This window comes from Pseudonaja textilis, chromosome 10 (genome assembly GCF_049901715.1).
Source record: "Pseudonaja textilis isolate UNSWEBS1 chromosome 10, rPseTex1.2, whole genome shotgun sequence".
In the NCBI taxonomy this organism is placed as follows: Eukaryota; Metazoa; Chordata; class Lepidosauria; order Squamata; family Elapidae; genus Pseudonaja; species Pseudonaja textilis.
This window is the reverse complement of record NC_141999.1, coordinates 13677681-13694929: the sequence shown is the minus strand read 5'-3', so window position 1 is coordinate 13694929 and position 17249 is coordinate 13677681. Positions and strand designations below refer to the sequence as shown.

General features: G+C 39.2%; 1 protein-coding gene across 3 annotated transcripts in view; it reads left to right on the top strand.

The window, feature by feature from the left end:
• Window positions 1–7097: 7097 nt before the first annotated feature.
• The window catches only part of LOC113437465 (lethal(3)malignant brain tumor-like protein 4), a 58289-nt gene continuing 48137 nt past the window's right edge, over window positions 7098–17249 (top strand). Inside the window, exon 1 of one of the 3 annotated variants that reach the window (XM_087939810.1) lies at window positions 7098–7131. Coding sequence is in view for 1 of the 3 variants with exons in the window: in XM_026702472.2 (XP_026558257.1) it covers window positions 7304–7396 (93 nt within the window). In the remaining 2 variants the exon portion in view is untranslated. Of the gene's footprint in view, window positions 7132–7195; window positions 7397–7731; window positions 7913–17249 lie in introns of those variants that run through there. The other 2 variants (XM_026702472.2, XM_087939809.1) reach the window with 2 other exon arrangements.

The following is a 17249-nucleotide window of genomic DNA, read 5'->3' as shown; positions in this document are numbered from 1 at the left end:
TCCCAAGACAAGTCTATTGGACTCTTCAAAGACTGCTTCCAAGAGATTTGGGGAAAAGCAAAAAAGCGAGTACCAGGATAATGTTAAAATTTGTAAGCTAAATCTTTACTAATTAACAATTGGTCGTGGTGGCTAAGGACTGTGGGAGTTGAAGTCAATGATATCTGAAGGACAACCCTGGGGAAAAGATTTCTTAAATTTCTATCTTTTCTCTGAAAATTAAAGGTGGCTTACATGGGATCTCCCTAATTTTCTCTCCAGAGATACTGAGTTTCAGACTAAACCTGAATCAGTTACACTATACTGAATTTTCCTCTTATCTGTTTTCAGCAGACCTCAGTGGAATAACAAAAAAGGCTTAGATTTAAGGGAAATTTGGTCTCTCCAATGTGGCCAAGAGAAGAAAAAACATGGAAGACATTTACATTTGCCTGTTTATATATGCGGAATCTTGAGACTAAACAATCTGTGATAAGAATTTAATGGCTTTTGTGAAGACAGCTGCAAAATATAAAACCTTATCTCTCTTAGCTTCAAAAAAAAACCCTCTTTGAAAAAATATTCTTTGAGAAAATGTTTTTATAATTCAGGAAAGAACAGCTATGAAGCTATAGCTAAGAGTATTGAAATACTTATTTTTCCCTCCTTGTGGCTAAGAAAATCTGAAGAGAGGAGAAAATAATAGTTTGCTCATATTTCCATCTAGTGGTGGAAATCAACATTTTAAAAGCTACATGCGTGTTTACTTTGTGCATCTTGAATATTCAAAAGCACGGGGTAAGATTGCTTTTAATGGTCTAAAAATTAAAGGATAATTTTGATGTAATAGAGTTAAGATTCTGTCTTTGCTACCATTTTCATTCAGGAGCAAGGCAATTTATCTGAGAAAATATCTTCAGCAACACAAAGTTTGGATCTAGAGTTTTTTGTACACTAGATTAGTAGAAGATAAAAATGCAGAAATTCAACTTGTTCAGCTTTAAAGCTCTAGCAGCAATAGATAAGTTCTGAACACTATAATCCAATTGTTCAGAAATAGTTGAAGTCCAGTAAACCTCAGGAGGCTGTTAACAAATCTGGTATGTTTCTCAGTGTACCTCCAAGGTAAGCAAATGCAAATCATAGAAGCATGTACAAAATACAAAAATGTTCCCTCAGAGCATTTTGAGTGTCCTGAATACCAGCCAGTAAAAGAATAGAAATGTCCCACTCACTTTGAGGTGTTTTTTCCCCTCTTCTTTCTCTCACCATTAATGAAGGCCTGAGAGCAAACAGTCTTCATTTTTTTTGTTTATTTTTTATTTTTATTTGTCAATTGCTTACAAGATAATACTGTAGGTATAAGTAAAAACATAGTTATGAATACATGAATACATATAAGAAAAAATAAAATATATATAAAAGAAACAATAGGACAGGGATGGTAAGCACGTTGGTGCGCTTATGCACGCCCCCTACAGACCTCTTAAGAAAGGGGTGAGGTCAATAGTAGACAGTCTAAGGTTAAAGTTTTTGGAGTTTGGAGAAGAAACCACAGAGTCAGGTAGATTATTCCAGACATTGACCACTCTGTTGCTGAAGTTGCATTTCCTGCAATCAAGTTTGGTGCGATTAACCTTAAGCTTGTATCTATTGTTTGCTCTAGTGTTGTTATGGTTGAAGCTGAAGGTTGACAGGTAGGACATTGCAATGTATGATTTTATATACTATGCTTAGATCGGACCGAAGGCGGCGTAGTTCTAGGTTTTCTAGGTCTAGAATTTCAAGTCGGGTGGCATAAGGTATTCTGCAACGAGTAGAGGAGTGGAGAACTCTTCTTGTGAAATATTTCTGCATTTTCTCAACTGTGTTAATATTAGATACATAATGTGGGTTCCAGACTGATGTCTTCCACCCAACTCCCAATTCAATACGGCAAGGTTGTAATATTTGGGGACATAAGTATCTAATCTGTAAACAAATGTATATATGATAAAACAGAATGCTAGTAGCACAGTAGTTTATCATTCACTAGTGCTTTATCCTCTACCAACAATCCACCTATAATTTCCCCTCCAAATGTTTTATGGTTCCTTTATGATACAGTGGTGGGATTAGAAAAAATTTAGTACCGGTTCTGTGGGTGTGGTGTGGTGGGCATGGCAGGGGAAGGATACTGTAAAATCTCCATTCCCTCCCCACTCCACTAACCTGCTTTCCAGCTCCGTTCTCCTGTGCAGGGCAACCAAAGAAGACCCAGCCAATCAGCTGGAACTCAATGGGAGGCAGAGAATAGATGGGGGCAGGGCCAGTCAGAGGTGGTATTTGTCAGTTCTCCTAATTACTCAAAATTTCCACTACTGGTTCTCTAGAACTGATCAGAGCCTGCTCAATACCACCTCTGGTACAGACTACAGGGTACTTGCAATATTAGGACAAGAAAGAATATTCTGCATCAGGACAGATCAGTTAAAACCCAATCTTTTGGGCACCAGGGACCAGTTACATGGAGAGAGGTTTTTCAGTGGATCGGAGGCAGCATGGTTTTGAGAGGTGAAATGTCTTCTTCAATGAAAAAAACAAAGTTGAAAAGGCACCTTTGAGACTAGATTACTAGGTTAAAAGGTAAATATCTGAACATCATTAGTAGTTTTAACGATTAGATGGTTTTACCTCACTAGGTGCACATTACAACATAGACATTGAGAACTATTACCCATTAAGGTATCATTTGGGTTTATTCTGGAGAACATCCAGAATAAACTAGTACTTTGGAGAAACTCATATTCCTGTCTCTTCCCTTCTTCAGAACAATCACCTATATACATTTCTCATCTGGTTAACATAAATGACTGGCCAACATTTCTATTAAAGTATTTTCTTTCATGGCCCGAATTAAGTTATGGATTGGGCTATTTTGGAAGTTATTTGGATGTAAGAAAAACTAAATGTTTGTGGAGAATCTCAATCATCCAGATCATAGTTGTCCCAATTTGGAAGGATTATATTCTGGTGACTCTGAGGGTACAGATAAATCCCCAAGTGACCTCAACAACTCTCAGAGAACTATCTACCTACCATCAGAGTGGTAAGAGTACTAATAACCAGATGAGTGCTAAGGAATATAATCCTTCCATTCACCACCATTCACCCAGAACCAAAGAAGCTTCTTGGATAAGAAGTGAAACATCTTAAAGGAGAAAAAACAATCAAGAAAGTCCAGCTACCTTTTGAAAAGCACCTTTGGGGTAAGAAAAAATAGTTTCCAGTGAATTCAGTGGGACTTTTCTATATACCTAGATCCAACCAGTTGGGAATATATTTAAATGAACAAATATGAAATTTATTTATTTATTTAAATGTGTGTACATAGGGAGAAATATATCTGTATAAATATGTGTCTAACAATTTGCAGAATCAGGATCTTATGTTCAAATCAGACTTGCAAATTTGGCAAAAGATGTTTTCTGTGAATGTTAATAGCTGCTTCAAAACTGTCTGGTAATCAAGGATATTTTTTATTTATATACAGTTGAACCATTATATCTCCCCAGAGTTTTATTTTTCTCTGTTAAAACTCAAAGGTTTAGAGATGGAGTAGGAACAGCATTTAAGAGAGAGAAGGGAATGTTGTTGTTTTAACTGGGGAATAGAAGATTTTCAATTTTGAAGGTAAACAGATTGAACTAGTAGAAAAAGCAAAAATATAATGCTTTAAAAGTACATGTACTCCTCAACTTACAACCACAACTGAGCCCTAAGTTTACATTAAGTTAGAAATTTGTTAAGTGAGTTTGCTCCATTTTACAACTTTTCTCACATTTATTAAGTGAATCACTGTAGTTCTTAAATTAAAACACAATTATTAAGTGAATCTGGTTTCCCCATTGACTTTGCTTGTCAGAAGTTTGCAAAAGGGGATCCCATGACTCCGTGACACTGCAACCATCATAAATGTGAGTCACTTGACAAACATCCTAATGTAAATCACGTGACCATAGGTCATAAGTGTGAAAAATGGCCATAAATCACTTTTTTCAGTGCCGTTATAACTTTGGTCACTAAATGAACTGTTCTGTGTCAAAGACTACCTGTATTAAGGTCTTGATAAACTTAGATTTCCCAACTTGGGTTTCCCAAGGAAAAACTATACACAAAAAAGAATACAGGTAGTCCACAATTTATAACCCCAATTGGAGCCAGAACATCTGTGAAAAAGAGATGTTTTTGTAAAGTGAGTTGCGCCTGATGTTAGGATCTTTTTTGCCACAGTTGTTAAGCGAATCATATAGTTGTTAAGCAAATCCAGCTTCCCCCAATGGCTTTGCTTGTTGGAAGCTTTCTGGGAAAGTTGCAAATGACAATTACATGACACTGAAATGGTGCAACTGTTATACATACTGGTTGCCAAGTACCTGAAGATTAATCACGTGACTGTGGGATGTTGTGATGGTTGTAATAGCAAGAACTGGACATAAGTTCCTTTTTTAATGCCATTGTAATTTCAAGCAGTTATTAAAACAAATGGTTGTAAATCGAAGATACCCTATGTATCAATTGAATCAATTAAAAAAATTAAAATGGCTTGAAAATTGCCCTTCTTTCAAAAATGGCGCAGTCAAAACAATTAAATGGAACACCAGCATATGAAATACAAGCATAGCCAGTTTGGTCTATTACTTAAGATACCAGAGTAGAAAGCAGGAGACTCTGAGTTCAAGTTCCACCTTAGCCATGAAAATCAGCTGAGTGACCTTCTTACTCTCTCAGCCCAATTCAGCTCCCAGAATTATCGTTGTGGGGAAGATAGGAGGAGGAAGGTGTGTTGGATGTTTGTCGCCTCGAATTATTTGCAAAACTAGTAAAGCTGGGATATAAATAAATAAAGCATTTTTCATATCTATGATTATTCAAAACATATCACAGAACATTTTGACTTGTAATGAAAGTGATTAAATGAGATTAAGGCTATGAAACCATCAGCCATGCATTCTAAATAGTTCGTAACCCCCAGGCCGCAGCCCACTACCAGTGTGTGTGTGTCCTATTCAAAACCAGGTTGTGTGAGAGGCGGGCCAGTGCGCGCACACACATAAGCTCCACTCACACAAGCGGCAGGCCAACACACAGGCAGCTCCACTTGCACAAGCGGTGGATAGGTATGCACATGCATACCGGCCCACCATAAACGTGGCCTGGTTCCTCTCATCTTCCACCCTCCAGCCAGGCAGCCAAGCCATAAAGATTGGGGACCACTCCTTAGACAGGAAGATTTTACAGAGGTGGACAATTACCTTTTACAGAGGTGGACAATTACCTTCATACAATATGCTAAGTAGGGCTACCAGATCTGGACTGTAGGAATCCAGACACCACTGAGATGGCAGCAAAATTATGTGGGAAATGTTTGTTACTGCTTTTCTGGTGGCCACCCAAACTTTTGCAACCAGTTCTGGTTCGCCTAACTAAGCCATACATCATGTCAACTACTGCCAAGTGTGATTTTTTTTTCCAATACTAAATCAAGACTAACTATGTTCAAACCCACCCAAAAACTAATTTAGCCTAATCAATGTATCGAATCCCCACTATGATTCTTGACTTTTTTTTTGTTTTCTAGAGGGAGAAAAGAAAAAAAAAAAGAGAGATCTGTGCTATTATAAAAGCTAGCAACATTATGACATATAATTTTTTAAAAGTTCACTCATATCCCAAGTTATTTAATATCTACATTAAATTGTTGAGATATATCATCAGGGGATTGGGGGAGCAGGTCTTGTCATAGTATGACATGCAACAATATTTCTTGTCCACCTGTTTCCAAAGAAATAATAATGATCTGAAACAGTAGTACATTGGATAAGGAATATAGTGCTAGTGATTCTATGAAGCTAATATGGGTTAGCACGGTGATAGACGGGTGATTTTTATCGGTTCTGGATTTAGTTCTTAAACTGGACGTGCTGCTGGATTAAATTTTATACCCAGTTTAATATCAGCTCAGGTGGTTGCAACTTACTTTGTTCATACTGATGGCACTAATCACCTTTTATAATGTACTATTGAAGTGATTTTTGGCTATAGTGACGTGTGCTTTTGTTATACATAGCTTGAGAGAAAAGGCTGCTTTTGAAGAGTCTTCAAAAACAATGTTCAGGATGCCGCAGCAAAAATGTTGGCAGGTACACCACATTTTATATAAATATAAAATCAAATTCTAAAAAGACTGCCTGTAACAAGGATTCGAGGCACAATTAAGTATCTTGAGGATAGCTTTTAAAGATCTCAAAAGCTTTGATCAAAGGTATCTTTAGACAATTTCCATCTCTATGAAAAAAAAATTGTAACTGTTTTTTAGACTTGTTTCTGTTCTCTTTGTTGTCTTGGCTTCAGATGTTATAGTGGTGGAGTTTGTTCCTAGCCATCTGTGGTATACAGTATAACCATGGAGTCAAGAGGAGGATATGCTTTATTTTTAAATATACCTAAGGTAGCATAAATAGGGGAATCTTTAGCTGCCACATGACAAAGTTTTTAAACAGCAAAGCAAAATCTACCAGTGGGAGTATGTCCAAATCTAGAAGATATATACATTTTACTTCCTTTGAAGGGAAGGTAGTTGACCTAAAGACCTAGCTAAAGATTAAGAATATTGAAGTCAACTTGTTTATAGCACTTAGAACAATTTTCAGACTCAATCTGTTTCTATTCAGTACTTTATACCACCAACTCCATAGTGTCATGACAGCTGTCTATTATTTTGACTTTTTCTTTTTAAAAAAAAAGGACTTAATTTTTTTTTATTGCCAAGTGTGGTTGATTTGTCAGTTTTATATTAAGACTTTTTCACTGTTCTCCCACAAACTGCTGTGGGGTCCTTTGAGGGGAAGGGCAGGAGGTGTGGGCCTAGAAGGATGATGGTAATTATGAGGGGGAGGAATAATTTCTGTAAACAGCCCTGGTGATAGGGATTTTTGCCGCAAGACACAATACGAGCACAGTTCCTTTTTCTGCAAGCCCCGAATCGATCGGCCTTTTATGTAATCTGTTTTCAGTCGGCTGGCAGGCTTCCCTGGACGGATTACATCGAAGCCCTAACTCCCGTGTCGAAGTGTAGCGCTTTTTCCCCGCGGCACACCCCCACGACTTCAGGTGAGTTTTCTCCATCCCGAACCGCGCCCGCCAAAAAGGAACTCCAGCCACGCCGCGCGCATGCGCCCGGGCTCAGCTGGCGCGTGCGCCCCCCCTCCCTCCTCCGGCCTCTTCATCCCTTCGGTTGTTCCACAAGTCGGCCGGAACGGCCCGCGCCCCAGTTATTCCGCGCATGCGTCTTGGCTGTTCCGAGCTCCGCTGGTTTAAAAAAAAATTGTTGTGGGAGTTTAAAGGCGAAGAATCGAGCCGAGGGGAGGCGGAGGAGGTGAGTCAAAAGAAAGTGGGGACTGACAGGGGAAAGTTAGAGCGTACCAAGTGGGGGAAGCAGGGGGCCGCTCTTCTCCTTTTCCCCCTTTCGTCCCACAACTTTTTGGAGTTTGAACTTCGGTGTGGGATGGAGACGGACTCCGGGCGAGGCGGGCGCCAAAGGACTTGCTTGGCCTTCTCTCCCCCTAAAAACCATTTTTGCCGTCCTCCACCTCATCCGCCGGCCGCCCCCCTCTCACCGTTAGGCTGCGCTTCCTCCCGCCATTTTGTGCCTGCAGGGGAGAAGCCCAGGGTGGGGTGGGGGTCGACGGTGTCGTCGTCCCCTCGCCGCCTCAGGGCAGAGGCAAGGAAAGACAAGCCCGGTGGGAAGGAGAATAGGGAAGCCTATGGAGGTTTCCCTTCTGACGGCCCGGCGGGTGCTCTTTTGACGCTTCCCCAATGGCCGGGTGGCGACCCTTTGGCCCCCAAAGTTTGGGGGCTAAAATAGGCTGGGGACTTTAGTTAGAGGAGCGTGGTGAGTTGTTCTTTCAGGACGAGCTGCTTTCCCGCTGCTTACCCCCGCCTCCCCATGGCTATTATGACATAAACCAAACAAAAGTCAAGCAGCGGAAGGAGCCTCGCTCAACTGATGCTTTTTTCCTCAGCCTGGTTGGGGGTACTTGTGCTAGGTGACAGCCCCTTCCTCAACCCGAAGCCGTCCTGAACTGAATGGCCACCCTTGGTCGGACGGGATTGGGCTAACGCCTCCATCTTCAACGGAACGAAGTTGGCGGGTGCTCCTCCAACACGGGAGGTTTTTAAGAGATTGGACAACCGTTTGTCTGAAATGGCCTAGAACGGCTTCCTGCTCGAAAGCAAGGGGGTTGGACTAGAAGACCTCCAAGGTCCCTTCCAACTCTGTTAGTTTGTAGACATTGTCAGTCCTCCGGGCCATGGTTGTCCCAAAGGTGCTTTTTCAGGAGGCAACTGGATTATCTAGTTTTTTCTTTTGAAGACGTTTTTGCTACTCATCCAAAAAGCTTCTTCAGCTCTGACAGCTCCCCACTGTCCTGTCAGAGCTGAAGAAGAAAATGATGTAGGGTCTGCTTGGGCGGGGTGGGAGTGGAGGGTCGGACTAGATGACCTACAAGGTCCCTTGCAACTCTGTTAATCTGTATCTGTATCTATCTAAGCTTCTTTGATAAGAAGCTAAACGTCTTAAAAAAAGAAAACAGAAAAGAAAAACTTGGAAAGTCCAATTGCCTCCTGAAAAAGCACCTTTGGGATTCCAACTCTGTTGTTCTGTTATTTCCCCAACCACCGAGGTTATTTGGTGTGCCTGAAAAAGGCTGCTGCACCCTCACACATGAGGTGTGAAAGTTGCGGGGGCATCATGATATTTGTGAGGATGGTTCTTGCTCTCTTTGGTTTATAGATGTTGAGCTTTACACTGGTCATTGAGCAAAATTAACTTTTTAAAATCTTGAGATAAGGCATCTGGAGCTGGGCTGTAATAATGGGGTCAACCACCAGGGGGCAGCAAAGTGGGGAAATCATTGTATCTTGGCTGCCATCCAGTGATTGCCTGGAGTTTTGCAGTCCAGATCCCTGATTTGAGGTAATTGGAGACACGTCCCTGATTTTAATTCTGGATAGAGAGCCATAACATTTTCTTGTTCAGTTCATAGAAAAGGTGGCATGGATTAGTACTTGCTTCTTCAAGCATTCCACTCACATTTGATCTGTCCCCTTGTTGGCATACCAAAACATTCACAGAGAGGGACAGATGGGTTATGAAATGTTTTATGGATATCTGTGTTTCTGTGATATAGAACTCATATATCATATTTCATGGCCTAATGATCTCACCATTTATAATTTTGTGTCTATATAATTGTCTTATAATCATCTATTCCTACAGGCATCAGCTGTTCAGAGTTACATCAAAATACTTTTCTTAAAACTTTTAATAGGATGCCAGGAATTAAATTTTTGCATTTCCCCCCCACTTCCTTAACGATAGTCAGAACTCACCAAACTCATTCCCATTTGCTGTAGCCAGGATTACTGATGTGAAATGTACAAACTAATAGTACCTGGAAGGTAGCAGATTGTGTATTCCTGTATCATAAACAAACCACAAAAATAAATAGCAGAACTTTGTATCCAAAATTAAAATGAGTATGAATGAAGTTTTACTTCTTGCATCTGCAGAATGTTCTTTACATGTGAGTGTGTATTTGAACATCAAAAATATATGCAACTGATTCTGAAAAGTGACACCATTGTGATTTTTTGTGGGGCTCCTCAACCCCCCCCCCAAAAGGAAAGGAATTCTAGTAGTAATAATATTCAGTCAATTGTTTTGGGCTTCCTATTATGCTTTTGTACACATACACATATTTCATACATTTAATGAAATGAGGTCTGTAAAAGTTAAAATCTTACTAAATCTTTTACCTTTAAAGTGCATCAAGACTCACATTAACATTGTATACATACATAGATGTGCCTATACATGTACATGTATGCCTTAATCTTACATAAATGAGATTTTTGAGATGTATATATTTATTGAATTGCTTAGCAGAACTATTAGTTTAATTGAAATTGCTCCTTCGGTGAAACTGTTCTAGCCTGGTATTAACTAACATACATCCAGATGAAAAACGTCTTTAAATGTAGTTTTATTACTGTGTTCTTTGAGTGGAATTGTTAATGCTGGCCACAGTAATTGTGCATGTGGACATTTCCAGCAGAAACAATTGTATATCTTCAAAGACATTTTTCTCTGCTGGAATTTCTGTCTTGAAATTACTGCCAGCCTTTGGTGTAGAGTAATAGTGACAATGCATAGGAAATAAATTAAATGGAAGTTATGCCTTGCATTTGTAAGATTTGTCTAAGCTTGCGTCAGGATCTCAGGCTGCTAATACTGTAAAAGCGGCAGCAATGTACAGTAAAATGGTAGAAATTGTCACTGAATACAGTACTGGATATCTTTATATAGGGAAGATGTAGTTCACTGTCATATTTCCGCCTTTCACAATCTTTTTCAGCCTTGTTTATTAAGACTTTAAATTCTGAACATTGTTTCTGATTATATGACCAGGTAATTAATTCAGTGTGAGGCTTGCAGATCAGTGATACTGGTCAATATAGGGGAGTTAATTTACTCATGGAAATCAGAGTCTTTATCTCTTGATTATAAAAGGCCTGTGTCAGGTTTTGACGTAACTAAACTGAGTAGTCCTTCACTATGCAAATGTTCGCACTAAAATTAGTTTCTTGGGAAATGTATTTAATGGTGCCAAAACAGAACCTGAATTTGAAACTATATGGAATTTCAGTGTAAAATATGTGATGAAGATTACTTCTCATTTGCTCTGATTAACATAAACCTCTATCATTTTATGAATGAAATTATAGTTCATTGCAACAACAATCAGCAGTGTTAATTTTAATGAAATGAATAGCAGAGCATTACGGTCTGTAAATATCTTTCTCCCTTAAACATGTTGCTTTTAGCATATTACATTACCTCTACTCTAATTTTTGGATATCTTACTGATTTCTTGATGTGGAAACAGTTTAAACTCCACAGTTGGAAATTAGGCTGATAGCTTAATAGTTTCAGTTAGGGTTTTTTTTAAAAAAGGGCTCATATATTATATTGTACTGAGCAACCTTAGATTAAAAATGTAGACTGGTAATGATATTGGGTAAGGTATTCAGTTTGCAAGCTGTTCCCAATGTCTGCTTTGAAACTTCCGGGTACTTTTCCAAATAGAGCTATGAAACCCCTGAATTTAAAATATGGTGCATTCCAAAAGTATTCAGCCCCCTTCACTTTTGTCAATTTTGTTATGTTGCAGCCTGATTCTACAGTTGTTGAAATTCATTTTTTCTGATTAATCTATACTCAGAATCCCATAATGACAAAGTGAAAACAACATTTTAGAAATGTCTGTAAATTTATTAAAAATAAAAAACTGAATATGTGGTATTAGTATTACCGAGTCACAGTAATTGCTTAAAGGTAGACTTCTCAGAAATAAGCCAATTTTTATTCACTGCTGTCACTTAAGCCATGTGCTAAATAAATAATAAGCCATATGAGGAAATTATTTTAAATGCAGTCATCCCCATCAATTGGTCTAACATTTTACATATAGTAAAATTTTCTAAATGTAAATGTTCATATATAGAGGGGAATAATGTATGATATCTTAATGATGAGTATGTCTGTTAGCAATTCCTCATAGCTGCTCCCTAACTGCACATAGTTTGTATTTCTTTGCACTGAGTTTCACATTTGTGGGGAGGGGGGGGTCCCTGGTGCTCTTTGAGCTTGGTTGTGTAGAAATGTCTGTAAGAAAACAAGCAAGCTCAGAGAGCACCAAGGACCCCTCATGTCAACCTGAGCTATAATTATTCTCCTTTATTGGTCTCACATTAGTTTCTGGCATAGTGCTACATAGTGACATGTGGTTGTGTATACTTTATTGCATATATTAGCATTGGTTCTTTTGAGAACTTCTAAAAGTCTTAAATTTCACCTTCAACTAAAGGAGCCATTATTAGTTCCTTTGAATTTAAACAGCTGCATCAATGATCAATATTGTTGAGAGTAGTAGATTCTTAGCTCTGTGACTTTGGAGGAAATAATGCTTAGTCAGGAATGGATCTAACCAGTTTGGGTTTGGCATACACAGGAAAGCATTGGATGCTTTACTCTTGGATAACCTGCTGAGGACTATGTCAGGTTTCCAAGTGATAATTCAACTTTCGGGCTCTACAGACTATGGAAAGAATGCTAGTTATTTGATTCTTTTGTACTTTTCAATGCTAATTGAAACCACAGACTTGATATCTATGGAGATTCTCAATCATCCAGATCACCGTTGTTCCAACGGTGCTTTTCCATAAGGCAACTGGACTTTCTTGGTTTTTTTTCCTTGAAAACATCTCACTTTTTATCGAAAAAGGTTCTTCAGAACTAAAGAAACTTCTTGGATAAAAAGCTAAAAGTTTTCAAGAAAAAAACCCCAAGAATGTCCAGCAGTTTGGGGACATAGGACTTGATATCGTATGATACCTGTTGTCAGCTTTGGAAGCCATATTGAGATCCGATGCGCCCACGCTGCCACAATTGAGCCTGGGAGGGGGAAATTCATTGGAGTGGATCTAGTTAGATATAATAACATTCTTTTTCTGATTCAAGGTCAGGTCATGTTGAGCATAGTGAAAGGAAGTCTTACTTTGGGACAGATGGTGATTGGGCCATGTGATGTGGTGATGGGTGCAGGGGATGGATTTGTAGTTTTTACTTATTGTAAGGAAGCCCGGAACTTTCAGATTAGGGATTCCATAGTTATGCCAGTTACTATCCAAATAAAATAAATTTTTGAGAGATGTCTGTCTCAGAATTATTAGCTGGAATGGAGGTTTGCTGGAACGCTGACACCTGTCTGGATTTAGGACATTAAGGTCATGTTAGTCTTTGATAGTTGGTATTAAAAAGTAGTGCTAAATAATTTACATTACACTGTAATGATTGCAACAGCCACTACATAGGACAAACAGGCAAAAAACTGGCAGAACACATCCAGGAACACCAATTAGCAATCAGAAGACATGATGAAAACTCTTTAATTTCACAACATATGAACGGACTTAACCATAGTTTCAATTGGGAAACTGACCATCCTAGACCAAGCCAAATCCAAAAACGCTAGGGAATTTCTAGAAGCCTGGCACTCTGACAAATTAGCCACTGGTAGACACACAGATATAAACTATCTACAGGCAGCAAGAGCTAAAAAGGGAACAAAAAGATCAAAACACCTCCCCACCAGCAGTCAACACCTAGATGAGCATCGATTAACTTGAAGATTAACATCAGACCAACCATCAAGTAAACAATATCCCAATCAAGGAACTGCCAAAGAAGCCAAGAATAAACAGCCCAACCAAAGAACCTCTACCCCCACCAACATTGACAGGACAAGCCACTAGAATATAAATTGAAAGCAAAACCCACTCCTTACTAGCACCAAAGATGATCTTACCTAGTTTGTGCAATGAAATGAGAGCTTATGGATCTCCTGTGTTAACCTTAAATTGTGCTTTGCTATCATTAAAGACAATAGTTCTTAAGTGTTACTCACAAGCTAATTGGAGGAACTGTTTGATGTTAACTGCACAAAGTTGTTACACAGATTTAGCCTCACTAATCATGCGAGGGTTCTTCAGACCAGAAAACCTTCGTGTTTCAAAGGATGTATTTCTAATTAAAGTGAGTGACATGATGTTCTATCTTCAGATAATAAAAGACATGGAGCCCATACAAATGAAATTATTTCCCCATGGTTTTTTTCTGCCTTGCAGGTGAAATGAATTGGCTATCCATACCTCCTCTCTTGATTAAGTGTAATACAGTTGCAACAAAAAATGATTAAGAATTTTTGTAAAGGTAGTCATTTTTCATCAGTGTTATTTAAGATGAGGCATATTTTCCAATTCAGTTATTTTCTAGAAAATAGTTGTATAATTATTGGCACAATAATCCAGTAATAATCCTCATAACATTATGAGCATAAAACAGCTATTATACCATTAGCAAAGATGAATAGAGAGAAAACTAGCTCCACACATTTAAGTCCATGAACTCTAAAATGAGTATTTTTGCAAGCTGGCTCAAATAGCTTTTATAATCATGCAATAATGAAATAAAGGCAGGTGAATTCAGAATTCTTTAGAACAATATCTTATTAGATTAACCATGCCAGTTCATGCTTGACTACATTCAGTTGATTTCCCTTATGGGAATTGCTGCGAAAATTAGAAAGTCTCCCATGGTTGGTATAGCACAGTAACCATGACTTACTTACACTTATAGGAGGAACATAGGAAGATGCTTGGGGTAACCATAACAAATGACAAAGAAGCCCTTATGTGCACACCTTCTGTAGGAGAGACCACGCAGGAGAAATTGAACCAAGCATGTTCATCCATTATTGAAAAGTCAGAAATGGGGAAAAATGATGCCTGAATTGTATCAGAAGAAAGTTGCAACATTGGCAAGCACACTGCATTTGAAACAAAAGATGATGGTGCCAGAATGACAACTCTCATATAGTGTCATTACACACCTGTTGTCATTTGCCCTTTCATCCTTCACTTCACTTCCCCTGCAGTCAGTGCTGCATGGAATTCCACTCAAATTGAATGCATCTTCACCTTTAATCAAAATACAGATGGTCCTCAACTTATGACCGCGATTGACACAATAATTACAATCCTATGTTTTTGTGGTCATAAGTCGTGGCATTGTGGGAACAGATGGGAAGTTATGAACAGTTTTTACTTTGGTGGTTAAGTGAATGCTGCACTGATTAAGATAATTCATATTCCCCAATGGCCATTTTTTGCTGGAAACTGGAAGGTGACACCAGAAATTGGCAAAAATGTTGCAAATTGCAGTCCTATGACTGGGATACTGCAAATGGGCATAAAGGTGAGCCAGCAGCCAAGCACCCAAAATATGATCAGATTATTATGGGGCCATCATAACTATTAAAATAGTAATTAGCTTTGGGAAGGCCCATTGTAATTTTGAATGGTCATAAGTCAAGGACTACCTGTAAATCACTTTTGAGTGTGCCTCTGAACTTTAATATTTCCAGAGCCAAACTGATAAGAAATTTCGTACTTTTCAAGTCAAAGAATGAGTGATTAATGTGTTGCCAGGAATGTGAAGTGATATCTTTCCCAAAAGGCTGGTGCAGAATTTGGTTCATAGTAGAAAGTATAGTTAGTGCTTTGAGTACAGATGAGCTTTCACAGTATATCTTTAAAATTTCTGAAATGAATCTAACAACCATTCTTGGCCAGCAAGATTTTATTTATCCTGCTTGATAGTTGTTCTCCAATAGTGTCAAGTCATAGTATAGAAACAAGTTGCCTAATGTTCTTTTGTCTAGATAGAGAAAATGTATTGCCCTCCTTCATAATTTGCAGACAAAAGGAAACAGGGCTGGAATTTATGGATGTCTAGTGTGTGGCTCACTGTACAACAAACATGAAGTTTCTGGAGACAAGTTTTCTCTTAAGAAATGCATTTTGATGTTTTTACCCTGAGATAAGTTGTTTCATACATTTACAATTCTTAAAGAATACTTCACTGACAAGAAAAAAATGTGTCTTAAAAACAATTTTTCAGGCCAGAAACATCTCTGACCAATTATCATTGGTCCTTCCATTGTTCTGTCTATGTCAGTGGTCGCCAACCGGTGGGCCGGGGACACTGGTGGCACGTGAGAAAATGGTGGTCCGCAGAGAAATGTCACCCTCAAATCACTCCCCAAAGCAATTAATCCAGGCTGCACGGGAACACAAGGCTGTGCTGCCCACATGGCCCACGGGAACACAAGGCTTGTGTTGCTTTCATTGCGAACAACACAAGGTAGTGAGGGGAGGGGGGAAAGGGCAGCGGGGGAGAACTTGCCCCATTCGCCCCACGCGCCTGGCCATGCCATCGGGCTGCTTCTTTCCGCTTCTGCTTTTGGCTGCATGCAAGGAAAGCAGCAAAAGTCTTTCTTTCTCTCCCCCAAATTCCACCAGAAATGAGTCTTTGGGACCCTGCAAGGCATCCTGATCCAAGAGGCTGCGCCAGCACGAGAAGTCTCACAAAGACTCATTTCTGGAGGAGTTTGGGGGAGAGAAAGAAAGACGTCTGCTGCTTTCCTTGCATGAAGCCAAAAGTCTCTCTCTCTCTCTCTCTCTCTCTCTCTCTCCCTCTCCCTCTCCCCCTGAGAACGGAGCTGGAGACGGTATCCTGTGATCCTAAATAAAGAATGATTGATTGGTGGGAAAATGGGGTGGGGAATTTTCTTGCAGACTTTTTTGGGGATTTTCCCAGGGTCTCTGGTCCGCAGGATTTAAAATTATGAGTTTGGTGGTCCCTGAAGTCCAAAAGGTTGGCATCCCCTGGTCTATGTACTAAATGGGTTATAGATCTTGCCCTTTGGACTTGCTGGCATACACAATCTCTCCCCCTCCCCCGCTTTCTTCTGCATTGATGTAAATATCTGTGGAAACTTAAAACACAGTTTTTGGTTTTGTGATATTTGTGGATATATGATATTAGGAAGGATTGTGGAATAGTCTGTAGCTATGAGTAAGTCAGATTCTGTTTTGAGAACTTGTTCCATATGTGTTACCTGTTGAAGAACGCACTCTTAGCCCCACCTTTTGGGACTGTCCCAAAGATGCTTTTCAAAAGGCAGCTTTCCTTGAAGAAAAGAACAAAATGTTTTGTTTCTAACCCAAGAAACTTCATTAGTTGTGATTGGGGGGGAGGGGGCAGGGAAAATGGAAGGATAGGTTCTGACCAGATGGTTGTGGGAGGTGGGGGGATGGAAGGATTGTGTTTCTTTGCAGTTACCTACTGGGGAGTTGTGCCTTCTTACAGGCAGATTTTCATATTAAACCCATCATAGTGTTTCATATTCTGCAACTTGCATTGTAGAATTTATTTATTTTACTCTGATAAAGGCTTGCTTTATCTGCCTTTCTTAGTATTATGAAGTGCTAAGTAGCATTACAGAATTTTATCTGATGCAGAATTCATTTAGCTATTATTATTATTACAAGTATCCAATAGAACAGAATATGTGTAGTTCAGATGCAAGGTTCTTGCAAGATACTCTCTGAGTATCTTGCAAGGACCTTTACTATTTGTTTACAGACATTCCATTAACTCACGGTGTAACATAGTGAGACTGAGTGTGGGGTTTACTCCTCTATTTTATCTTGCAGCTTGTTCTGCCACTGTTAGTGGAGATGTGATTTTCTTGGTAGTTCCTTGA